A 23,236-nucleotide genomic window follows, 5' to 3' on the forward strand; every position below is an offset into this window, starting at 1 on the left:
TATGTATTATACAACACACATAACCCAATATGTTTACATACTTTCAAAAAAATTTTGTAATAAATATTTTTTTTTTTCAATTTGTTTCCCCTCCACAAGTATTTTATTCAAACATAACAAGATATCTTTTCAATGACAAATCAAATTAATAACAACGAAATACAGTACAACAGTAATTGCAACAAATATATAAATTGAACTGTCAGGTTCACATAATAGTAAACAATTTAAGAAACAAGCGAGGAGTAAATGAACAATAATATTCATATGTATAATTGTACATGGAAAGGGAACTGAACAGATCACCTCATGTAAACATGGCACGTAATTGAAACCATTTCTTTGTAAACTTTACCATTTTACAATTTGACTCTGCGATATATTTTTCATTCTTGAAATAATTCTGAAGTGCAAATTTGATATTATCAAAAACAGGTAATTGATGTTTTACTCTGGAAGTGTAAATCATTAGCCGTATCACTATCAATAAACAATTTAATGCATGATTACTTGAACCTCTTAAGCCAAATAATTTTTCTTTATTAGAGAAAAATATTCTATTTCCAGTTTTAAGAAATATCCATTGCTCAAACTTGTCCCATATATGTTTAATACATGTACATTCACAAAGTAGATGAGTGACTGTTTCACTGTGTACATTACAAAAAGTACATTTTTGTTGTTGAGCTAAATTAATTTTAAACAATATTTCATTTGTATATAAAATGCGTTGCATTATTTTGAACTGAAACCAACGTAAATTCACATCGGTAGTACAACTGAATCCAATAGAGCAATACGACTGCCATTGCTTGTCATTCATATCGAATATACACTTCCACTTAAGAAAACTTTTACACTCACTTTTCTTTTCTTTTTAAGAATCGTATAGATGTGTGAACAACCTTTATCATATTTCATAACAAGTGCTATTGTATCAGGGATAATAGGTTCTTGGAACTTGCTAAAGTGTGTGCCATTGCTAAAACCGTCTCTTATAGCATCACATAATCCACGGTAAAAAAGAAAATTTATTTGAACATTGTATTTTTCCTGAAGGTCATTCAAAGAGAGGAAATTGCCATGTACATCCAAAATATCATTAACAAAACGAACACCCCTATTATTTAGAGATCTACTGTGAATTGAGCTATTACCTATTTTGATAAAATCATTGTTCCATAAGGGTTGGCAAGGTATATCATTACAGTGCATAGATAACAGTGTGCTATACGCTAAGAACATTTCTTTCCAAAAAGTATTTTTCATTTCGTGTGCCAGTCTAAAAAATAAATATCTGCGTAAACTTAATTTTAATAGCTATTGGATAATCCTAATTAAACATTACCGATGTAAAACATCTTCTTTTAAGATATACCTCTATTTAGTAAATTAATCCAAATATATGCATATTACATGTAAATCCATTATGTCTTTTACATCTTCAGATACCTGAAGAAGGCCGAACTAAATGGCCGAAAGCTTGTATTAATAAAAGTTGAAGAAATCCAGGCTACGTCTCCCGCTTCAATGCTTTTCATTGCTTTTTTAGCTTATTCGCCAATATATTACTCACTGAAGCACCCACGCAATGTTTAGGTCCTTGCTCATCACAATTATATATAGGGTCATTCTCAAAAAATTATACAATTCACAAAAAACGTGTCTCGACTATCTTATGGCCGCTAGCTTTATAACTCTGAACATTTTCTATAAAATTTTTATCAAGAAAATGACAATAATAGACTAGTTTCACAAAGCATATGCGACCAGTGACTTGCAAAGCTCTAATTTTATTACAAAAGCCTTTTAGCTTTGCTTTTTGTTAGAATAGACACTGTCTCGGGTCAGTTTTAGATTTTACTATCATTCTCTTTTATAAGTACTCTGTATTTCTTACCTACATTGATGTCTGGTGAGGGCAGCATGGTGTAAACGTCTGACATACTTCGCTTATCCTAGTATTTGATGATCACTTTGTGATTAATTTCACTTTTAACTTTGTCCCAAATTTATTTTAACCTCCGTAACGAATACTGCCACAAGTTTTTTCTCCCTTTCAAACTGAATTATATTATATGATAATGTGTCTGCAAGTAGAGTGATAATCAATAATAATAAATAATTGATAGGGAATTATCATATGTGTTTCCTGTTTTACACGAAAATAAAGGACTATTCTTACAAAATGAAATGTATGACTAAACAGATTTAACATCCGTAACGCACCTTAAGAAGATATGCACTTTAGCAGTTCTGTTGAGAATTCAGTATTATATAGAATAAGAGACACCTTTCATAATAAATACAGTTTGCAAAGTTAGGGCTGCTACATAAGGACCACGTTGGACCTTAAAGCATTAAGACATTAACTTCCGTAACATTTTTTCTTGAATATGCTACAAATTTGTGCTATATCATGTATATTGAATCACTCCGGATCATACAGATATAAATCATATAAGGTACCCTCCACCTACTTACCCATAAAAATGATAGCTATTCATCCTTGTAAAATTATTATTACACACCTTATTTTCGACATCACTTTGTAAAGAGGGAAAATTGCCAGCGAAAACAATTTCCCGCGAATTATATACGATATTTAATGCTTTTGGAATTTTAAATAATTCATACTACAAATTTGGAATATTGGCATCTTCTTTAGAACTTAACAATTTTAACTTCCTTTGCTATATAAAGTGCATTAACTTCCGTAACAATTAATGTTACGGAAGTTAATACACTTCTTTGATGTACTTTGCTGAGATTGATAGTACGATTCTAGTTCCAGAACATGTGACATGGCTTTGTCTAATGCTGAAGTCGGCAGAAACGGTGGAAAGAAAGGGAATAAGGAGAAACAATTAAACTTTCATGGACAAGGAAACAGAAAGGAAAACTATTTGCAATGACTCATGAGCAATGATGAGGAGGGTTATTTCACCGATCAAAAATGTGAGCGCAAAGCGCGAGCTAAAACTTGTGTATAGTCTAACCTGAAAACTTGAGATTCTAAGCATTTTTTGTAAAAATGATCAGGAGGATATCTGAATAAACTATTAATGTGAGTACAAAGTGCTAGCTGATTTTTTTTTAGTATTCTGACTGAAACCTTGACATTCTAAACAGTGTTTGTACCAATTACAAGGATGGGTATCTTAATTGATGCGACTGTAAATTTGTTATGTTTTGATCTGAAAACAATCATTTTTGGACGTTTTAATTTGAGAACAAGATATATATCCAATAAACAATTATTGAAAAGGTAAAACGCGCGCTTTTTGAAGTTTAGAACCCAAAACGGGACATTCTATTAACTTTTTGTAATCATAAAAAGGATGGGTGTCTTGCTAAGGAACTGATGCGCAGCGAGTGCAAAGCGCTAGCTGAAAATGTGTCATTCCAATATAAAAACATACATTTTAAGCACGCTTTCAAATAAAGAGGATATAAATTGAATAAAAAAAATAATTTCATGCAATAGAATATAAAAGAACAAGTGGGGGTTACATGTATGTACACCATCAATCAACTCTTTTAATATTCATAAAGATATGCATAGACCATACTGTTCCCCTAAAAATAAATGCAAATCTTTAACAATGTTTAAAATGGCATAACTTCGGTATTCCTTGTTTGATTTTGATCATATTTGCAGTATTTTATTTTTTTTCATATTATTATCTGTTCAGAACTTTTTTTTTAGCCTGGATGACCCCTTTAATGCGCATGAAAAGAGCTGAAATATTTGATATAGGTCTACCTACATGAAAACGTAGAAAGGGTATTCAAACACTCAAGGTTTGTTGGAATTTATTAATGAAATACGCATTTCGATAATCAAACATTTTGGCTATTCATCATGTTTGTAAATCATTTTTGTAACAGGATGCGTAATTGGGTATCTCGATGAAACAAAAATCGCGATTAGATCATATAGATTCCATTAATAATTTATGTATTTCTGATATTTTAGCCTCTTGTTTCATTTACCTCACTTTATTATTATTCGTTTCCCCATGTCCTTTTAAATGTTTTTTTTTCTCTCTCTATCTTTTTTTTTGGCTATTGGCAAGCGGCGGGATTCCTCGTAACCCAGAGAACTCATCCTGGTTACGGGACTACGATTGTTATATTTTGTTTATTGCCAGAAACTTTTAAGATGAACTACAATTCTGTGGCCCTGTTATTCGGTTTTCTCATTCCAACTTTGAACAAGAACAATAAAATTACAGTTTCCGTTTCATGTTATGTTTTCACATTTTTAGGGGGTGGCAAATTAAGCTATGCGCTCCACATTGATCTTTATTTATTAAAAAAAGGTAATACGAATACCTAAATATGGATTTTCCTAAGCTAACAATAAATATTGCAATTTGTAACTTGATTTAACTTCCGTAACGAAGATTGACAAGGGTAAAGGCCACTCGATGATTTGATGGTAAAGTATCTTGGGATTCCCAGAATTGGTCATGCATTTCTTAGGATCTTGCTTAGGATTACTTGAGGCCAGAAACTTCTAAGATGAACTACAATTCTGTGGCCCGGTTATTCGGTTTTCTCATTTTAACTGTGACCAAGAACGACAACAAAAATGACAGTTGTCCGTTTCCTGTTCTATTTTAACATTTTTTATTGGAGGGGGGGGGGAATTAAGAAATGCGTTCCACATTAATCTTAAAAAAAATGATATACGAAAACCTTGATATGGATGTTCCTAAGCTAACAAAATAATTATTGGAACTTGTAACTTAATTTTAACTTTCGTAACAAAGATTGACAGAGTTAAATGCCATCGAGAGAATTTAATGGTAGACTATCTTTGGATTCCCAGCATCGGTCATGCATTGCTTAGGATCTCAGGTTATAGATGAAACTTATTTTAAGGTTGCCTCATTCAAATTATGAACATTACACTGAACGAAAGATGTGCAATGATTTTTATGGTACTTTTTGTTATATGTTATTTGGTAAAATCCTGCTTCTGAAAAACAATATTGAATATTTATCCATCTTGAAAACATTTTGGCTTCAGAGATAAAATTGTTGATACCACACTGAAACTAAATTGTGTGCATTTCAATTCCAATCATTTCAAAAGTGATTTAATCGAATAACTTAGGTGGGCAATGCTAACGATTAACCTCCGTAACGTTGATCAGTGCTCGAGTTAATCCGGTCAGTACTTCAAATTGACGCAACGGCGACTTGCCCCTTTCTCACACATGGTACTTTCACAATATGCATCTTTCAACCCATTCTGTAGACTTAATTTTTACGATTTTTCCCTCCATAAATTGGTGCATTTTTCTGAGAATGACCCTATACATATATATATATATATATATATATATATAGTATATAGGATTAATGGTTACACTATATACTATATATATATATATATATATATATACATATATATATATATATATATTATACAAATATACCAGGCTTTGGGTAAGTATAGCGGGAATTATTCATCCGAGGTTGGACTGGCATTACTATTTTTTTAAATAGTGATTATGCCAGTACAACCGAGGATGAATAATTCCCTCCATACTTTCGAAATAAAGGCCTGGTATATTTGTTTCATATCCTACTTTAATAAGTTATAGAAATAGATCTTGATAATCTAGTTCTTGTGCTCTTAGATCATCTTTTTTTAAATCTGAATCAAACCAGCTGCGCTGACTGACCTACTTTTCCTGAAGCGCTTAGTTACGCGCTCAGTGAAACGCGTATTAGTGCTTGCGCCATTATGATCTGTGACGTCAATGATGGAATAGTCGACTATTCCATCATTGACGTCACGGAATAGCACTTTTTCTCCGGTGGGCGTTTCATTTTCGACATCATCGCAAAATAGAATATGTTTGGTCACATGATCATATTTAAACCAATCAGTATACAGGATTTAATTTATGTAGGATATAAATATATAAATTAATTTTCATGTTAATTTGATTGGACCTCTAGTCCTGAAGAGCAGAGCCATAGTATCATAATTATATCATGTATATTTTTAACCATTATATCATGCATTTTTTAACCATTATATCATGCATATTTTTAACCTCTCTCTGTATCATGGCATTGTTCCCGATCCACTTAAGATTGCAAAAATAATACCAATATATAAGAAAGATGACCCATGTCTCACTTCCAACTACCGACCAATATCTTTATTACCGAGTATCTCTAAAATTCTTGAAAAAGTAGTTTACAAGCGATTGTATTCCTTTTTGAACAATAACAATATATTATTTCCAAATCAATATGGTTTCAGAGAGAATCACTCAACCAATTATGCAATTTTACAATTATTCGACAAAATATCTGATTCTCTCTCTAAAAAAGAACACAATGTTGGGGTTTTTATGGACTTATCAAAAGCATTCGATACAATGGATCACCGCATTTTACTTTGTAATATGGAATCAGGGGTTGTTTTCACTTGGTTCGAAGATTACTTAAGTAATTGACGCCATTATGTTTCTTTCAAATCAAAACATCCAATATTTGTACTATGAAATGTGGAGTACCACAAGGATCGATTTTAGGTCCCTTGCTATTTTTGATTTATATGAATGATATTGTAAATGCATCTCGAGAATTAACATATGTTTTATTTGCAGACGATACAAATGTCTTCTATTCCCACAAAGACTTAAGTATACTCGTCCCGACACTTAATTTAGAATTAAAGAAATTATCAAAATGGTTTAAAGCTAATAAACTCTCCCTAAATATAAGCAAAACAAATTTTGCGAATTTCAAACACAGTCAAACTAAACATATGTTCCCGTAATATATATACATAGATGACATTCCTATCATTGAAAAACAAGAAACAAAATTTTTAGGTGTATGGATTGACTCAAATTTAACCTGGAACAGTCACCGACATTCACAATTTTTTGCATGATGGCATCCAGAGGAATAGGAATTTTGTTTAGATTAAAATATTATCTCTCCAAAAAAATAATTATTTATGCTTTATAATTCGTTCGTTTTATCCCACTTATCTTACTGCAACTTAGTATGGGGGTATAGTAGTAAGGTAAAAATAGAAAAGATTTTCCGTCTCCAAAAGAAAGCACTCCGCATATGTACTCATTCACATTTCATTGCACATACTGATCCAATATTTCACAACTTAAAATCATTGAAAATAAAAGATATTAACATTTATCAAACGGCCATATTTATGTATAAATTTTCTTCCAATATCCCGATTCCATTTCGCAATTTTTTTGTTTACAACAAAGACATTCACAATTATCCAACACGGCATTCAACAGATCTTCACTTAACCAACCCAAGAATATTACTCGCTCATAAGACGATACGCCACCGTGGCCCAGATATTTGGAATGCATTGCCACATATGTACATCTCTCTATTCGTTTAAAGCTTCGTTGAAAAAAATTCTTATTTCTAAGTATACCTAATTTGTTTCACCTGCACTCACCCACATGCACACACTTGCACTTCTTTTTACCAATTTTTTTTCTACCAATATATATATATATATATTTAAATCTTATATTTCGTGACGATCAGTTTATCAAATATAATTTATGATGGTTTTCATGTAGCCCCCTCTCCTGGCTGCTATTGCTTCAAGCACCTCTGTGCTAATAATAGCTGGCCCCTGTATTTTACCGAACTATATCACATGCTTAGGTATGATTTAATTATCAGTCTTTTCTGTATTATTTACAATGTATCTTTTAAATTGTCACATTTATATTGAATTCATTCAATTATGTGAACATGTTAATTTATCATTGATTTCTGAATAAAATGCAGAAACTCCTGCAAAAAATATCTATGGCTCTGAATCGAGTGATCAATCTTTTTATGTGTTCTATATATATCTTTTGGTGTATTTTGTTTTGATTTTTATATGGTAAATAAAACCAACCAAACCGAATCAAACGAACGTTGAAAGCTGAGGGCCTCGTTATGAATCCCGGAAGAGATTTTTTTTGTGTCAAATATTTTCGAAAAGGTAGGATAGCTCAACGCCTCCCACCAATTTTTTTATCCTCATTTTACGCCGCAACATATTCAAATGAAATAATGGTTACCAAGGTTAATTGTACGGTCCATGTAATTTCTCACACTTATAAAATGTATTTAATTGTATGACCTACACATTATGTATTCGAAATGAATCGATGGAATAAGATTCCAGCTTCAAAAAATATGCAAGACCCTTTTGTGTTCTTGGCTATTACTTTTAAGTGTATTTTGTCTACCCAATATCATTATTATGTTTTATTATTCTCACTGATTGTAAAAAATGTGAACACATGAAACAATAAATCATAATTTGTACCCTATGCATAAATGCGCACGTAGTTAATGTATCTTTCATTCAAATGCATAGAGTAATCATTATTTTCATTATCATAGTTATCATAGTGTAAAACCGCATAGATTTGTAATTCCGAAGCTTCGTTATTCCGAAGTTTCGGATATTCCGAAGGTTCGTATTTCCGAAGGTTCGTAATTCCGTAGGTTCGTTTGTCCGAAAACGAAATGAGGTTCGTAATTCCGGAGTTTCGTTAGTCCGAAAACGAAATGAGGTTCGTAATTCCGAAGGTTCGTTAATTCGAAAAAGAAATGAGGTTCGTAATTCCGAAGGTTCGTTAGTCCGAAAACTGATTAACTAACCTTATTTCGTTTTCGGACTAACGAACCTTATTTCGTTTTCGGATTAACGATTCTTCGGAACAACGAACCTTATTTCGTTTTCGGATTAACGATTCTTCGGAACACCGAACCCCGGCACCGAACCTTATTTCTTTTTCGGATTATCGAACCTTCAGAATAACGAACCATTGGAATAACGCCACAAATGTTTGGATTAACGAACCCTTTTACGTTTTCGGATTAACGAACATCGAGGTATAGGCAATCTGTGTGTTTCGGAATTACGAACCTTCGTAATTACGAAGTGTAACCGATAAAAAAGTGGAATGCCTCTGGCCGTCTCACCTGCATCACGCAGTTCAACATAGCAGCAGTGCTGACTTTGAAAACTACTATAACTCGCACAAGATGTTCAGTGATACTTGGTTACTCTTATAATTATTTCCACGTTTTATGAACTAGACCAATACACTTACAGAGATAGGATGGTAATTCAACAAATACCCCCAATGTGGCCAAATTTTATTGACCTCACATGACCTTCGACCTTGATCATGTGACCTGAATCTTGCACATGCAGGATATTCATTGATACTTGATTACTCTTATGTCCAAGTTTCAAAAGTCAGATCAATAAACTTGCAAAGTTATGATGGTAATTCAACAGATACCCCCATTATGGCCAAAGTTCATTGACCTTTGACCTTGGTCATGTGACCTAAAATGCGCACAGGGTGTTCAGTGATACTAGATTACTCTTATGTCCAAGTTTTATGAACTAGACCAACATACTTTCAAAGTTATGATGGTAATTCAACAAATACCCCCAATTCGGCCAAAGTTCATTGACCCTAAATGACCTTTGACCTTGATCATGTGACCTGAAACTTGCACATGATGTTCAGTGATACTTGATTAACCTTATGTCCAAGTTTAATGAACTAGGTCCATATATTTTCTAAGTTATGATGACATTTCAAAACCTTAACCTCAGGTTAAGATTTCGATGTTGATTCCCCCAACATGGTCTAAGTTCATTGACCCTAAATGACCTTTGACCTTGGTCATGTGACATGAAGCTCATGCAGGATGTTTGGTGATACTTGATTAAGCTTATGTCCAAGTTTCATGAACTAGGTCCATATATTTTCTAAGTTATGATGACATTTCAAAAACTTAACCTCAGGTTAAGATTTGATGTTGACGCCGCCGCCGCCGTCGGAAAAGCGGCGCCTATAGTCTCACTATGCAGAGACAAAAACCAGCCTGGTATCTATATGAGTCCACACATTATGAAAGATTTCTGCCTAAATGAGACAGAAAATCGTGTACAACTCTTGAACGCACACACAGGTCACGGAGTGACCCTGAGTGCAAACAGCTGACTGTGTTACAACTTAGGGGTGATACATTTTCACAATAGGGGTGAGGCAAACTCACTGGAGGGACTTTAATTCACTTATAACAAAGAAATGTGTACTACAGTACTCCTGTTGAATGCTCTGATGGAAATTATATGAGTTTCACATTCATTTGAACGGGAGGACAAGATTATTGTATATATCGAGTGCATTATGCATAACTCATATACCATTGCGACCCCTGCCTGGCCGATGGTCCAGGCATGACGATCCTGAGTGACGTCACCGATAGAGACCTCAAATGCCAGGAGAGCCTATTCGATAACTGACTTCATCTAAAAAACACGTATTGAAGATAACATCCGATGGGGAAATGGCTTTCATTTTCATGAAATATACATTCCATTCTTCAATAAATCTTTAACCCCGTCGTTAACTGCCCATTCATTCTCGAGCAATGGGGGAATGAATACAGAGTGTCTCAAAGTTTGTGTGAAAAAGGTGCATTTTCCATAGAACTTCTGCCAAAAAGCAATGCGTAAGGGAAAGATTAGCCCCAAAACACGAATAGATGAGTTAATCAAATGGGATGAATCATGAAAATCAGTGAAATATAGTTTCTCTTGTACTCATTACTGAATACCCCGACTTGATACGATTAATTTTTCCCCCTCTCCATCAACTTTTAAGAAAAAAGGTGCATATTTTCATAAAAATATTATGTGTTATATCGACGGACGCCCGTGCGTACGAGCAGGAGGAAGTCAAATGTCTCGTATTTTTCATAATGCAGGGGCCTGTTGCATAAAACTTTTTACCTAGCTGAGAAAACTCTGGTAAAAACTGAAAACTATGGTTAGTCTGATTTCTGCCATTGACTTTAACACAGGGCAAAAACTCTGGTAAAAACAACCTGAGTTTTCTCAGATTAAAAGTTTTATGCAACGGGCCCCAGGAATGCAAAAAACACTGGTTTGGCGTTATAAAGGTACAAAGTTAGCACGCTATAACTTGGCGTGCGCCTGTAATCCAAGCTGTGGGGGAAGTTACAAATATTGATGCAGAGGTTCGAGCCCTGGTCACGTCTTTCGGAAGGTGACGTTAAAGGTCGGTCCCAGACGTACATAATCATATCTGATTGATACACGTCTGACAAAACTCAAATACACATATACACACAGAGTTAAACCATCGACCTACCACTCTAGGTCCATGGTTAAACCAATATCGGTTTGATTCATGGTATTGGTTTAGCGCTTCTCTGGTGTGGACTGATATAGATACCGGGCTGGTGTTAAATAAACACCGGTGTGTTTGCAGTGTATTGTCAATATTACTATTATTATTATCATTAATATTTTCTTTCGCCATTTATACAAAGTGCTTCCGAAGATTCGGTAAACAAAAAATCATTGTTCAAAGAGACTGTCGGGGAGACTGTTCATGTTCTGCACCAACTGTTAATTATGACGAAGCGCCGGTCTGCCATATGTCAAGGGCATCCAGTTTCCTCACTCGCTCACGGAGTAATTCCAACGGAAGGGGCGGTGTCTATGTACTATCCACCGCTCCACCGGGCCGCTGCATATGGCTACATGTACTGCACGTGTACGTGTACATGCTCACACTACAGCGCTATAGTACTTCTCTCGATCCCTCTCGATCAACGCAGCATTGTATGGTATGGATACAAACAGTGAAAATCCCATTACTTTGGAATGACAGTCTATTATGGATGTGCTATTCTTGCTTTTGTCTTGTGTAATTCTTCCATTATGCAGCAAGCCGTTTTCAGCAGGACAATGTAAGCTATGCTATGGCAGCGATAATGTACAAGTATATGTCTATAGTATAAATATATATATACATGTATATAGAGAGAGGGAGAGAGAGAGAGAATGATGGTGAGCGCGCGAGACCGTGGAGTATTAATCCATAATTTATAGTACATGCAAAATTCTGCTTTACAATACTGAGTGAATCACAAAATTTAAACGAAACCATTGGCCGTATGGATGGTTACATGTGTTAATGTTGTACTCATTGTTGATGTTGTTATGGATTCTAAGGCGTGTATAATTTACGCGAATATCATCCGCGGAGTAGACTTAGTCTACAAATGTAGACCCACATCTGCAGTGTGTGTACCTTAGCTGATTCAACGAGTCTGCATAGCAGACTAGGTCTACTGAGGCTGCAGAAATGGCTCGCTACGCTCGCCCTTTCAGGCTGGTTTGCTTCGCAAACCAGTAGCAGATCCCACCTCATGAGCCATTCAGAGTCTGCGTAGCAGACTAGAGTAGACTTATGACACAGCCCTGCATGCGGCTGTGGTTTTAATTGATGGGAGACAATGGAAGGATAGATGGATTCGAGGCCGGCGGCGGTTAGTCTTCAAGCACAGCCCTGATTTATTTACTTTTCTTTATCAACAAACGGGTTTTACACGAGACTAGCACGAAAAAAAAAAACACTTTATCGAATGGCAGCATATTTAGACCACCTTTCCTTGAGTCATTTAATGGTTTGCATTGCAAACTTTGCAACATTTTGAATGTGTTCTTAAAATATATGCGACATTATAAACCAGGCCTTTGCCTTGGTTTTGTTATCAGTGTATCTAGGTTAATCCCCTTAGACTTATTTTTAATATTTCATTTCCTGTCAAAATAAATAAAACAGGTGAAAAGGATCTGAATCTTATTTAAAATGGAAGCATGTCATCTCATCTCTTAGAAAAAAAAGAAATAAGTCATGATCATTGAAGCACAGTGAGTCATGCTTCAATGATCACAAAAAGGTATGAAAATATGCATTATCACACTTAATTAATTATAATCATTCATGCGTGACCGATAGCAATTTGCAACTAGATGGAAAACAAAAACTATACTTTTCTCTTTTTTATGATATATAATTCATGAGATTTTATGAGAGCCCGATTACAAATAACTTTTATCATAGTCCACCTACTCATTTTCAATGTTTTTATTGTACAGTGTACAAATAATTCTTGTAGACACTGTATATATATATATATATATATATATATATATATATATATATATATATATATATATATAATATATATATATATATATATATATATATATATATATATATATATATATATATATATATATGTATATATATATATATATATGTATATATATACAGTGCGTATCAAAAAAAAGTTTACACTAAGAAAAACTCCTGCAAAATTATACGTTTGTAATATCCTGAAATTTTTTTCACATTTTAACATTGGTTCAGGTCCATTTAAGCAAATGACGATATAATTGTCAAAAAATATTTCCGCTGGAGTGAGCACCACTTACTTTTGTAAAGTTAGTAAAAATGATTTGCGCAGAACTTTGAAATAGTTATGCGAATAAAAGTAGACCTTCATCATGAAGAACACGTGGAATTTAGCTAGTAAAATTGAGTTGAACACATCTTTTACCTTTTCAAACTTGTATTCTTGCCCAAAATAGTTCAAAGAGTGCATTGAGCCCCACCCTTCTCCCCACATACCGAGGCCATCATGACGATATTTGCTTTTCACTGAGCTGTAATTTACATTAAATGACTTAGGCTTGATTTTCGTTTTATTAGTCATTGTTAAGCTTTGGAAAAGTGTGGAGAAACAAGTATTAAATAAAAAATGAAACGTAAACCCACTTTAAATGATAAAAACTTAATGAAAAAATGCTGGAGAAGTCTGATATAAACTTTTGTTCAGATTTAATTGTTATCAGATCCAGCTGGCACAAAAAGGGTAAAGGTTGTGCTTACTAAGTGTTGAAATTTCAATTTAGGTGACAAAATTGTTACAAAATGCTTGAATGTATCCGTTTTATTTCAATTGACTAAAAGTGCAAGGGAAATGTATGAGAAATGTTTCGCAGGCTAAGTTTGACTTCGCCCGGACTTCGCCCTTACCCCTTGACACAGCGTGAAAACGAACATTTCTGCGCAAACCGATATCTGCGAGCTTTACAAAAATGGACAGTGCTTACTCAGGTTTCATTGGATAGATGAGACCCAAACCCAAGATTATATGTGAAAAAAATACCCAAATGTTGTATACTTTTTAATTCCCAGGTCTTTTCAAACTGTAAACTTTTTTTTTGATACGCACTCTATATATATTATTGTATCATTATTAGAAGATACCAAAGGGACCACATGGACACAAATGTCATGGATTGTCAAATGTCGGACATACATTCAAACTGTCTTTTAGCTGTGATCACTATCTTATGGGCAAAAGAAAATAATAATAAATATGCACAGTCACTTTTCTTATCATCCAAGATAGTAGTAAGTTTAATATGAACATTAGATCATCTATCGTAATATATTGAAGCATACCTATTTTTATTTTGATTTTTTAGGTTCTTATTTGTTTTATTAATCTTAATATATTTAGTTTTCATTATCATTATGGTATCATTATTGCTCGTCTCGATTTCATAGTTATATTATATACTTAATTAGGTTTGATTTAGGTTTATTTAGGGGACAGGGATGATCCTAAATGTTTGATCTAATGGGAGGATCCCGCCCCGTGAATGCACCTAGTCACTTTCGCTCCGTCATAATTGTGTTTTAATTGCCACGCAAACTTTCATGGCCCTGAGAACCGGGGATGCTGCATGAAGCACCCTCAAAAATTTCCTTGGGGTGCTGTGTCTATTATTCTCCACAGGCAACACCCCCAGGTATTCCAGAAGATGCTTTAAAATGGAAAAAGTTTACTTTTCAAATCAGCATCCCCACATCAGCATCCCCACCTAAAAATCGTTTCCAAGGCCCTGCAAACTTTGATAGCTCTACACTTTTTGAGCCGTTCTCCCCTTGACACTAGGCTTGACTCCATGAACAGATTGACAGTGGGGGAAGTACATCCCGGTTTGAAACAAGAAAACACACGCGTAGAAATAAGATGATATTGATACTAGTTTTTATGGTTTCCATTGCGTCTTACAGCTATTGAGGGATCGCTGCGACTCGTCGATGGCCTTACATCCAACGAGGGGCGTGTAGAAATCTACAAGAATGGTGAATGGGGAACAATATGTGACGATAGTTGGGATATATCGGACGCCAAAGTGGTGTGTCGTCAGTTGGGTTATCCGGGAGCGGAGTTGGCCTTCACAAGGTCGCTGTTTCACGGAGGAGTCGGCAGGATCTGGATGAGGCAGGTACAGTGCAGTGGCACAGAGAAGTTGCTCTCGGAATGTTCCTTTAATGATTATGACATATGTGACCATTCAGAGGATGCAGGAGTAAGGTGCCTGGTTGATGCTGGTAAATTGGTAGCTTTGTTTTTTGTGACGGAAGTTCCGTAAATGCTGAATCTTACGTTGTGACTTAAGTTCCCTTTATAGCTCACGTCGCGTTATCGGTTACACTTCGTAATTCCGAAGGTTCGTAATTCCGAAACACGTAAATTGCCTATACCTCGATGTTCGTTAATCCGAAAACCTAAAAGGGTTCGTTAATCCAAACATTTGTGGCGTTATTTCGAAGGTTCGATAATCCGAAAACAAAATAAGGTTCGTTGTTCCGAAGGTTCGTTAATCCGAAAACGAAAAAGGTTCGTTGTTACGAAGGTTCGTTAGCCGGAATCGAAATAAGGTTCGTTAATCATTTCGTTTTCGGACTAACGAACCTTCGGAATACGAACCTAATTTCATTTTCGGCGAACCTTCGGAATTACGAACCTCACTTCATTTTCGGACAAACGATCCTTCGGAATTGTGAACCTCATTTGTTTTCGGACTATATATAAAGAACCTTCAGAATTACGAACCTTCGGAATAACGAAGCTTCGGAATTACGTATGTAAGCGCGCGTTATCATCATTGCTTTAAGTGTTATGAAGCCACAATATTAGTCATAAATTCAGGTGGGTAGTGCGGCTCTGCGCGTTTTGTGATTATTTTGAGAGGACAACAAATTGACCAAGAACCGTTGTGAGAATTTAGGGACGCAAGAGGCATGAAAACTATTATATTCTCTGTCATATCCTCGCATTAATCATTTTTATTTTAATTATTGTATTGGATTTAAGAACCGGCTGAGGGAGACCTGCGATTGATGGGAGGCAATGCAACTAATCAAGGACGCCTCGAGGTTTTCTACCATGCCGAATGGGGCACGGTGTGTGGCAAGAAATGGGGACTAGCAGAAACCAAAGCAGCCTGCAGACAGCTTGGATTTAAAGGAGGAGCCTCCTTCAGCACTGGAACTGGATTTGGAGATGGAAATGGCCGAGGTTGGCTGGATCCTGTCGTGTGCAAAGGCAACGAGAATCGCCTGGAGGAATGTTCCCGAAGTGAATGGGTTTCATCTCAATGCAGCAATGATAAGAATATCGGCGTAGTGTGTCTACATACAGAAGGTTAGATCAGTCTCGGATGTCATTTCTACGGAAAGTTATTAAAAAGCTATGTTGACATGGCGAGATACCTCCACCAGTATCTCACTATCTGCTTGGAAAGAAATTATTTTCGTCATGGCGACATCTGGCTAGTCTGCTGGCATAGAATCTGATTGAAACTGACAGACTCTAGCAGAAATAAAGTTTGCTATTTGGCCTTCAGTACAGAAGTCATTCTAGGCTCTGTATTCATTTCGAGTAAAGCGTTTGCACAGTAGACTACCATACAATTTTTTATACGCCGACTTGGTGAAATAAAGTATCTCTCCATGTATACCGACAACTTTTTATAAGTTGACTTGACAAGGTAAAATATCTCGCCATGTCGACATGCAACTTTCTATATAGTCGACTCAACAAGATAACATTTCTCGCGTTGTAAACATCGTAGGGCTACTACGACGACTTGGTAAGACATGTTATCACATCACACCATGTTGACATAAAAACACAATTATGTCGACGTGGTCAGATAAAATATCTTAACATCTTGTCGGATCGACAGCACTTTTAAAGCTACCATACATTCCAAGGTGAGGCAAAGAAAAAAAACATACCACGGAGCAAGTGTTGATCAAACAGGTAGAATGTTCCTCCCGTCTTACAAATTATTGGCGAACATAGCCTTTGCTTTGATGGACAGAATAGGGTGTTCCTATTCAGTCAAAATAAAAAAAAAACTTATCGATTAAGAGCTCCCCTACGTTGTCACATGTAGATATCTTTCTTTTTTCGTTGTGTATCATCACATATTGTATTAACACACCGAATAGTAATTATCACATCATGAATAAAACTTGCAGGTACTTTGTCATCTGAATGTTCCAATGTAGGGCATCGTAATAGTCATGTTACGCCATTAAAGTTATTAATACTGGCACCATCTGAATCTGTCTGTATTTTCATAATCTTGATACACAGTTTAATACTGTTTTTTGTTTTGTTAAATACAAAACTGCTTACTATATTAACCTTGGAGTAGTTATTTAACAGTTTACCCCTAAAACCGCAAGGGGTGGGGTTGAATCAACCCCCCCCCCTCTCGACTCGACATTTTCCGTGACCATTCCGCCGTGCGAAATTTTTCGACCGCGCCACCTGCTGGTTTTTTACTTTGAAGTCTTGCGCATTTTTTTAGCACAAAATAATTTATGATACCCGGTTATGCGGTTGAAATATTACGCAACATTGGATAAGTGCACGTCAGACCCAAAATGCTAAAAAACAAACACGATTTTGTGTACAAAGTGAATATGAAGTGAGTTTTTTTCTTATTCTTACAGAATATGTTTATTTTTACTTTCATCCGCTGAAATCAATTGATTTAGCATACATGTAGTTATGCATCATAAAGGTTTTGCCATAAATTTTGGGAGAAAAACAAAGGAAAACAAAAGGTTGAAAGACATGGAACTCATAAAACAATAAAATACATAAGAAATTCATATTCAAACCAGAGTATTTTCCTATGTAATAGCAATGCTATAAATACTTCTTTTAATGAATTAGAGCAAACATATTATTTACGCATACATTATAGCATAACTAATTCATATTTAAAAAAAATCTTATTATTTTGGAAAAATCAACCACGCAGCCTTGTAGATCACATCCCACACTATAATCATACAAATTTTCACGGCGTTCGCACGATAGGCGGCCGAGATCTCAACGAACCCCACCTCCCCTGTCATATAACACACACGCCAAAAAAAATTACTCGGCCTGGTTAGGATTGAATAAAAATGCTTAATTCATTGACAATTAGGTATTAAAAAACTTAGTTTAACATTTTTAAACACTCGTTCAAATTATTTAAGCAACTACTTTAAGGTTCATATACAGCGTTGTATAAAAAAAAATGTGAATCAGTGTCTTTACTGTGCATTCATTGTGCAGATGGAGATTCGCGCCTCGCGGACGGGAGCAGCCAAGCCCATGGGCGAGTGGAGGTGTACTACCAGGGTATCTGGGGCACTGTTTGCAACAGCAGATGGACCAAGGATGAAGCTGACGTAGTGTGCATGGGCTTGGGGTATGACGATGCAGCCAGGACCAGCGTCCGCAACGTCCCTGGTGGAAGCGGGATGATCCTGCTGGATGATGTGAACTGCATCGGCTTGGAGCGATCACTGCGATCTTGCCACTCTCGAGGATGGGGAGTTCATGACAACTGCACTCACGATAATGACATCGCTATTAAATGCAGAAGTGAGTATGTCATATTTCTTCTGTATCTTGTGGTATGTATTCGAGTATAAGTGTCTCTTTGTCTCATTTATAGTGTATGTGTCGTTAGACTCCTTTCGACTTTTACACATTTATGCTTTATTTTCTACAATTCGGTTATTTTAATTTGGTTTTGTTAAATAATGAATTGCGATATACTTTGTAAATGTACGTCATTGTTCCCTTATTTTATAAATCATCAACGAAAGTATTAAGCATTGCTTACACCAAACTTATTATGGTAATGTTCGTTCACTACAAGATTAAAATAAACCTCCATAGATTTACGTAAAGAAAACTACTCATATGCTTTGAATCCGATCTCAAAAGTTGTAGAAGACATCGAGGAAGAAATGTTGTGCACAATGAAATTAAAAAAACTATATTTTTTCAAATATACGCAAAAACAGACTTTGCAAGAAATAGCATTTACTTTTGGATCCTGGATTTTAATTAATTGGCATGAAATAATCGCGAAATAAGCTCAATTCAGCTGTATATACAGTTGGAAAATTCCTCTCTTAATCCACATTATTTATTTTCTTTCTTCTTTTTTTATACATATTTTCTACTTGTTCTTTTGATTTTTACATTTTAATACTTTGTGATTTATGTTTTTTCCTCGATATTGTTTTGTTCGTTTATGAACGAACTCCCTGAAAAAGAAGAACATCGACTGGTCGTTGGCTATTTTACCGGGATTTGAATGAAATTATTGTCATCAAGTTGATACATATTAAATTAATGGCTAAAAAGATTGGACAGAGGGCTGTAAAGACAATCCTACATTTAAAAGGCTGAAAAGGCTGTGAAGAAGCAATATTTAACTATAATACATGTATTATGTCAAATTGTTTTAAATGATATCGTGTCAAGTTCATGCTAAATTTTATTTTGATATTTTTCTTGCTTTCTTTTTCATACAGACAAGGGACCTCTGTCCTGGATACAAATAACTGGCATAGTTCTCGGTTGTCTAAGCGTCCTTGTAGCTGTTTGTAAATGTTGTCTTAGGTGTCTCTCAGACGAAAGCTCAAACGCCACAACTGTTGTGGGATCGAGGCCGGAAGGAACAACGCAAGACGGAGAAGAACCTGATGCCAGTGAACCACTGAATCAAAAGTCGGATGTAGATGGAGTAGAGGTGTCTCCGCCATCTTACGATGATATTGGACAGTTTCCGACAAAACCAAAAGGAGATACATTTGTGTGAAGATATTACACAACTGTAGCTTACCATTGTGAAACCAGGGTCCCTTTCAAACCCGAAATTATGATAACATTATCTCCGACAGAAAAAAGCCTCGACAGCTGATTTAAAAACAGTTTACAGCTTATAGTAACCTAGACATACTCTCCGCATGATATCGCACTGCTCCAAACTGGAACAGTCCATTCGCTAAGGCAGGGCTTGTGCCGAATTGCAAAATTTTAAGTTGATGTAGCATGACATCGCCTCCGTGAAACAGGTCCCAGTTGCAAAATGGGTTTCATTAGCACATGTTTTCGCTTAGCAGGCAGACCTTAATTTGGATGATAGAGTATTACTGATGAAGAAATGATAAGGACATTGGTCACTACAACAGTTTTCGAACTGTCAAGGCAGCCGCTTGTGGGACAAATGAATTTGGAGTGCGTCGCTGATTTTACACGACACTCAGAAAGCCAGTTGTTACTACTCTAGCTTTTCCACTTTGCTACGAACAGCGTATTCTACACACCCCTCCCGAGTTTGTGATTACAGTCTGTCCTCTTGTAGGTGAACGACTGTGATCTAAGAACCTTGTTCAACATTGAACAACATGCCGTCTCAGACCAAGAACTCATCAATGGGAAGACTCTTACCCTGTTTAGAGCTTGCCGGAAAATATATATATTTATTTTTTTTGTTCCAAGAAGTAGACACTCTTAAATTCCAATAATAATAAGTTATGAGTTATTTAGACTGAGAGATAGCATTGTCATATCCGAATTGAATAACTTCTTCCGTTTGATGATACACAGCGGCTGACATTTTTTTTTACTGGGATGAATAAAAACAATGACAAGAAACACAATACCGTATATTTGTTTTAATGTTGAATTTATAGGGCATAGTAGGAAATTGCTTGAGTAGAGAAATTCAGACAGTCACAGCACTGACATTTCCGTCAATATTCGATATAAAACGAAAGAGTTTTGGCAATGCCATTTGGGTTATTTTCACAAGACATTCAAATTCACATCCTGGTTAGTATTCAAAGGAGGGAGTCGATTATGTCTCTCACACTCATTACTTCTCTTGCATTTTTTGTGAGGCATACGAAATATTTCAATTTTCATAGATTTGATGATAAAAAAGACCTCCATCAAAATGAACATGCATTTTCCATGAGGAATCAAACAAGAATTTACATTATTGGAAGATAAGATTTCGTATCATTATTTGCGAAAGAAATCGTGAATTACGTTACTTTTCTTTTTCTTATTTGCACATCGCCATTGACGTGTATATCTTTATCACTGTTTTCCTTAAAATAAGCACTTTAAATTGTCATAACTTTCTTATTTTTCATCCGTTGTCGTTGATATTTTCAGTGTTTTGTTGTTTGATTTTTTTGAAAAACATTCATCATTATTTCTTTGATGGATGGGACTTCATCTTTAACTCCTCACAAAGCTCTGAGCACCAGAATCGACAGACTATAGCTTAGCCGGGGTAATATAGGAGTTCATTGAGCACCAAAAAGGTGGATGTGTGCACTGTATAATGGTCTACGTTGTTATTTTTATCAAGGAAAGAGCGGGAGTGGGCTATGTAACATGGTCTCTCATTCGGAAAATGGTTCTCTTAATTATGATTTGTTTTTAGTGCCAACATTGAACAGGCCTACCCCAAAGTTGACCTTATATAATAACTTGTTACAACTTAACTGTTTGATGGATCAACGCCGATTCGATGCATGTAGCGGGTAAGGGCGATGATCTATTTTGTGTGGATTGTAATTGAATTATTTAATGGAATATTTTCCATTATCAAGCATTATCCGAAATACCCCTACCATATTACCTATCATACATCGTTCAGGACCATAGTCGAATAAGGCGTTTTGTTATAAAATGACGTCTGTTTTCGTGGGGTTTTCTTTTCTATAAAAAAATTAAATAAGAATATTAGTTTTTAAAAAAATCATTCACATCACCATACTCACATACGCGCTCGTCCAACCAAATGTATTTTTTCTCAAACATCGATACAAACATATGCAGCTCTGTAAAGGTAAAATTAATCCAATCACAAACACGCTATACACACGCACCTCAAATATATCTATCACACATTCCCACACACCCTCCCATAATCCCACAAACAAGCAAGTCAGGACAGTTGTTGCGGTTTATTTTCATTTGGTCCAATGCCGATTCGTCCTATTGCCAACTCGTCTTATCATTTGGTCTACCATCAGTTCGTCTAACATCCATCAGATCTAATTGCCATTTCGTCCACTCACGATTTCGTCTAAGAACCAATTGGTCCATATACCATGAGGTCTAATTAGACTTGATGTTAATTGGACATAATGAATAAAAACAAACAAATATTAGACCCACTGGTTATGAGACTAAATGGTCAAAGACGAATTGGTGATTAGACGAAGTGATGATTGGACCAAATGGTTGTAAGACGAAATGTTAATGGACGGAATGGCATTAAACTAAATGAGGGTAGTCCATGTGGTAAGTTGACGAGTTGGCAACTTGACGTTTTCAGGGATGGGTGCGTTCCCATTCAACCCTGCACACATTATGGCATGCGTCATTAGGGAGTTAACGCACGACGATGCACAACAGATTCAAGAACATAGCAAATCTATTGTCTAACGCCCTTCATGCCACAAAAACTAAGAAGTCGTTCTGGTGAAAAAGTGGTGAATCAAAACTGCAGTTTCGTCCTGAACTGTGGACAAGTAATATATTTGTAATTTATGTCAGCTTTGAAACTGCTGTTCTTGTTTACCAATTTTCGACCAAAACCTCCCAGCTGTTCATTGTCATTTGTTGGTCAACATTCATGAATCCGTTGTGCATCGCAAAGCGAAAGCCCGATACTGTTAAGCACAAAACGCAAATCAACACGTAGAGATAAAGAGCAAACGAACATCAATTATTGAGTTGGGGCTTACCAATTTCACAGCGGTCGCCTATCCAAGACTGGTCACATATGCAAGATATGGATGCACTAGAAAGGGATTCATTAACATCGTATGTGCACACTCCAGAATTATGACAAGGGTTTACAGGCAAACATGGGTTATCTGAATTGAAAAGGGATTTTAAAAAACAATGATAATAGTGATTAGTAGTAGAAGTAGTGGTAGTAGTAGTAGTGGTGATAGTAGTAGTAGAGTACATGTAGTAGTAGTAGTACATGTAGTAGTAGTAGCAGTAGTAGTAGTAGTAGTGGGGGTAGTAGTACATGTAGTAGTAGTAGTAGTAGTGGTGGTAGTAGTAGTAGTAGTAGTAGTAGTAGTAGTAGTAGTAGTGGTGGTAGTAG

At 35.6% G+C, this 23,236-nt stretch overlaps 2 protein-coding genes across 2 annotated transcripts in view; one reads left to right on the forward strand and one right to left on the reverse strand.

Annotated features, from left to right (window-relative positions):
* Window positions 1–23,236, reverse strand: part of LOC121429897 (delta and Notch-like epidermal growth factor-related receptor) — a 39,078-nt gene that overhangs the window by 12,701 nt on the left and 3,141 nt on the right. Inside the window, exon 3 of the mRNA XM_041627160.1 lies at window positions 22,866–22,997. Coding sequence (XP_041483094.1) covers window positions 22,866–22,997 — 132 coding nt within the window. The remainder of the gene's footprint in view (window positions 1–22,865; window positions 22,998–23,236) is intronic.
* LOC121409622 (neurotrypsin-like) lies at window positions 11,301–21,242 on the forward strand. Its single transcript, XM_041601530.1, has 5 exons — window positions 11,301–11,829; window positions 15,018–15,338; window positions 16,105–16,434; window positions 18,373–18,684; window positions 19,629–21,242. The coding sequence occupies exons 1-5, from the start codon at window positions 11,757–11,759 to the stop codon at window positions 19,913–19,915; spliced, it is 1,323 nt and encodes a 440-aa protein (XP_041457464.1). The 5' UTR covers window positions 11,301–11,756; the 3' UTR covers window positions 19,916–21,242.

This window comes from Lytechinus variegatus, chromosome 1 (genome assembly GCF_018143015.1).
Source record: "Lytechinus variegatus isolate NC3 chromosome 1, Lvar_3.0, whole genome shotgun sequence".
Classification (NCBI taxonomy): domain Eukaryota; kingdom Metazoa; phylum Echinodermata; class Echinoidea; order Temnopleuroida; family Toxopneustidae; genus Lytechinus; species Lytechinus variegatus.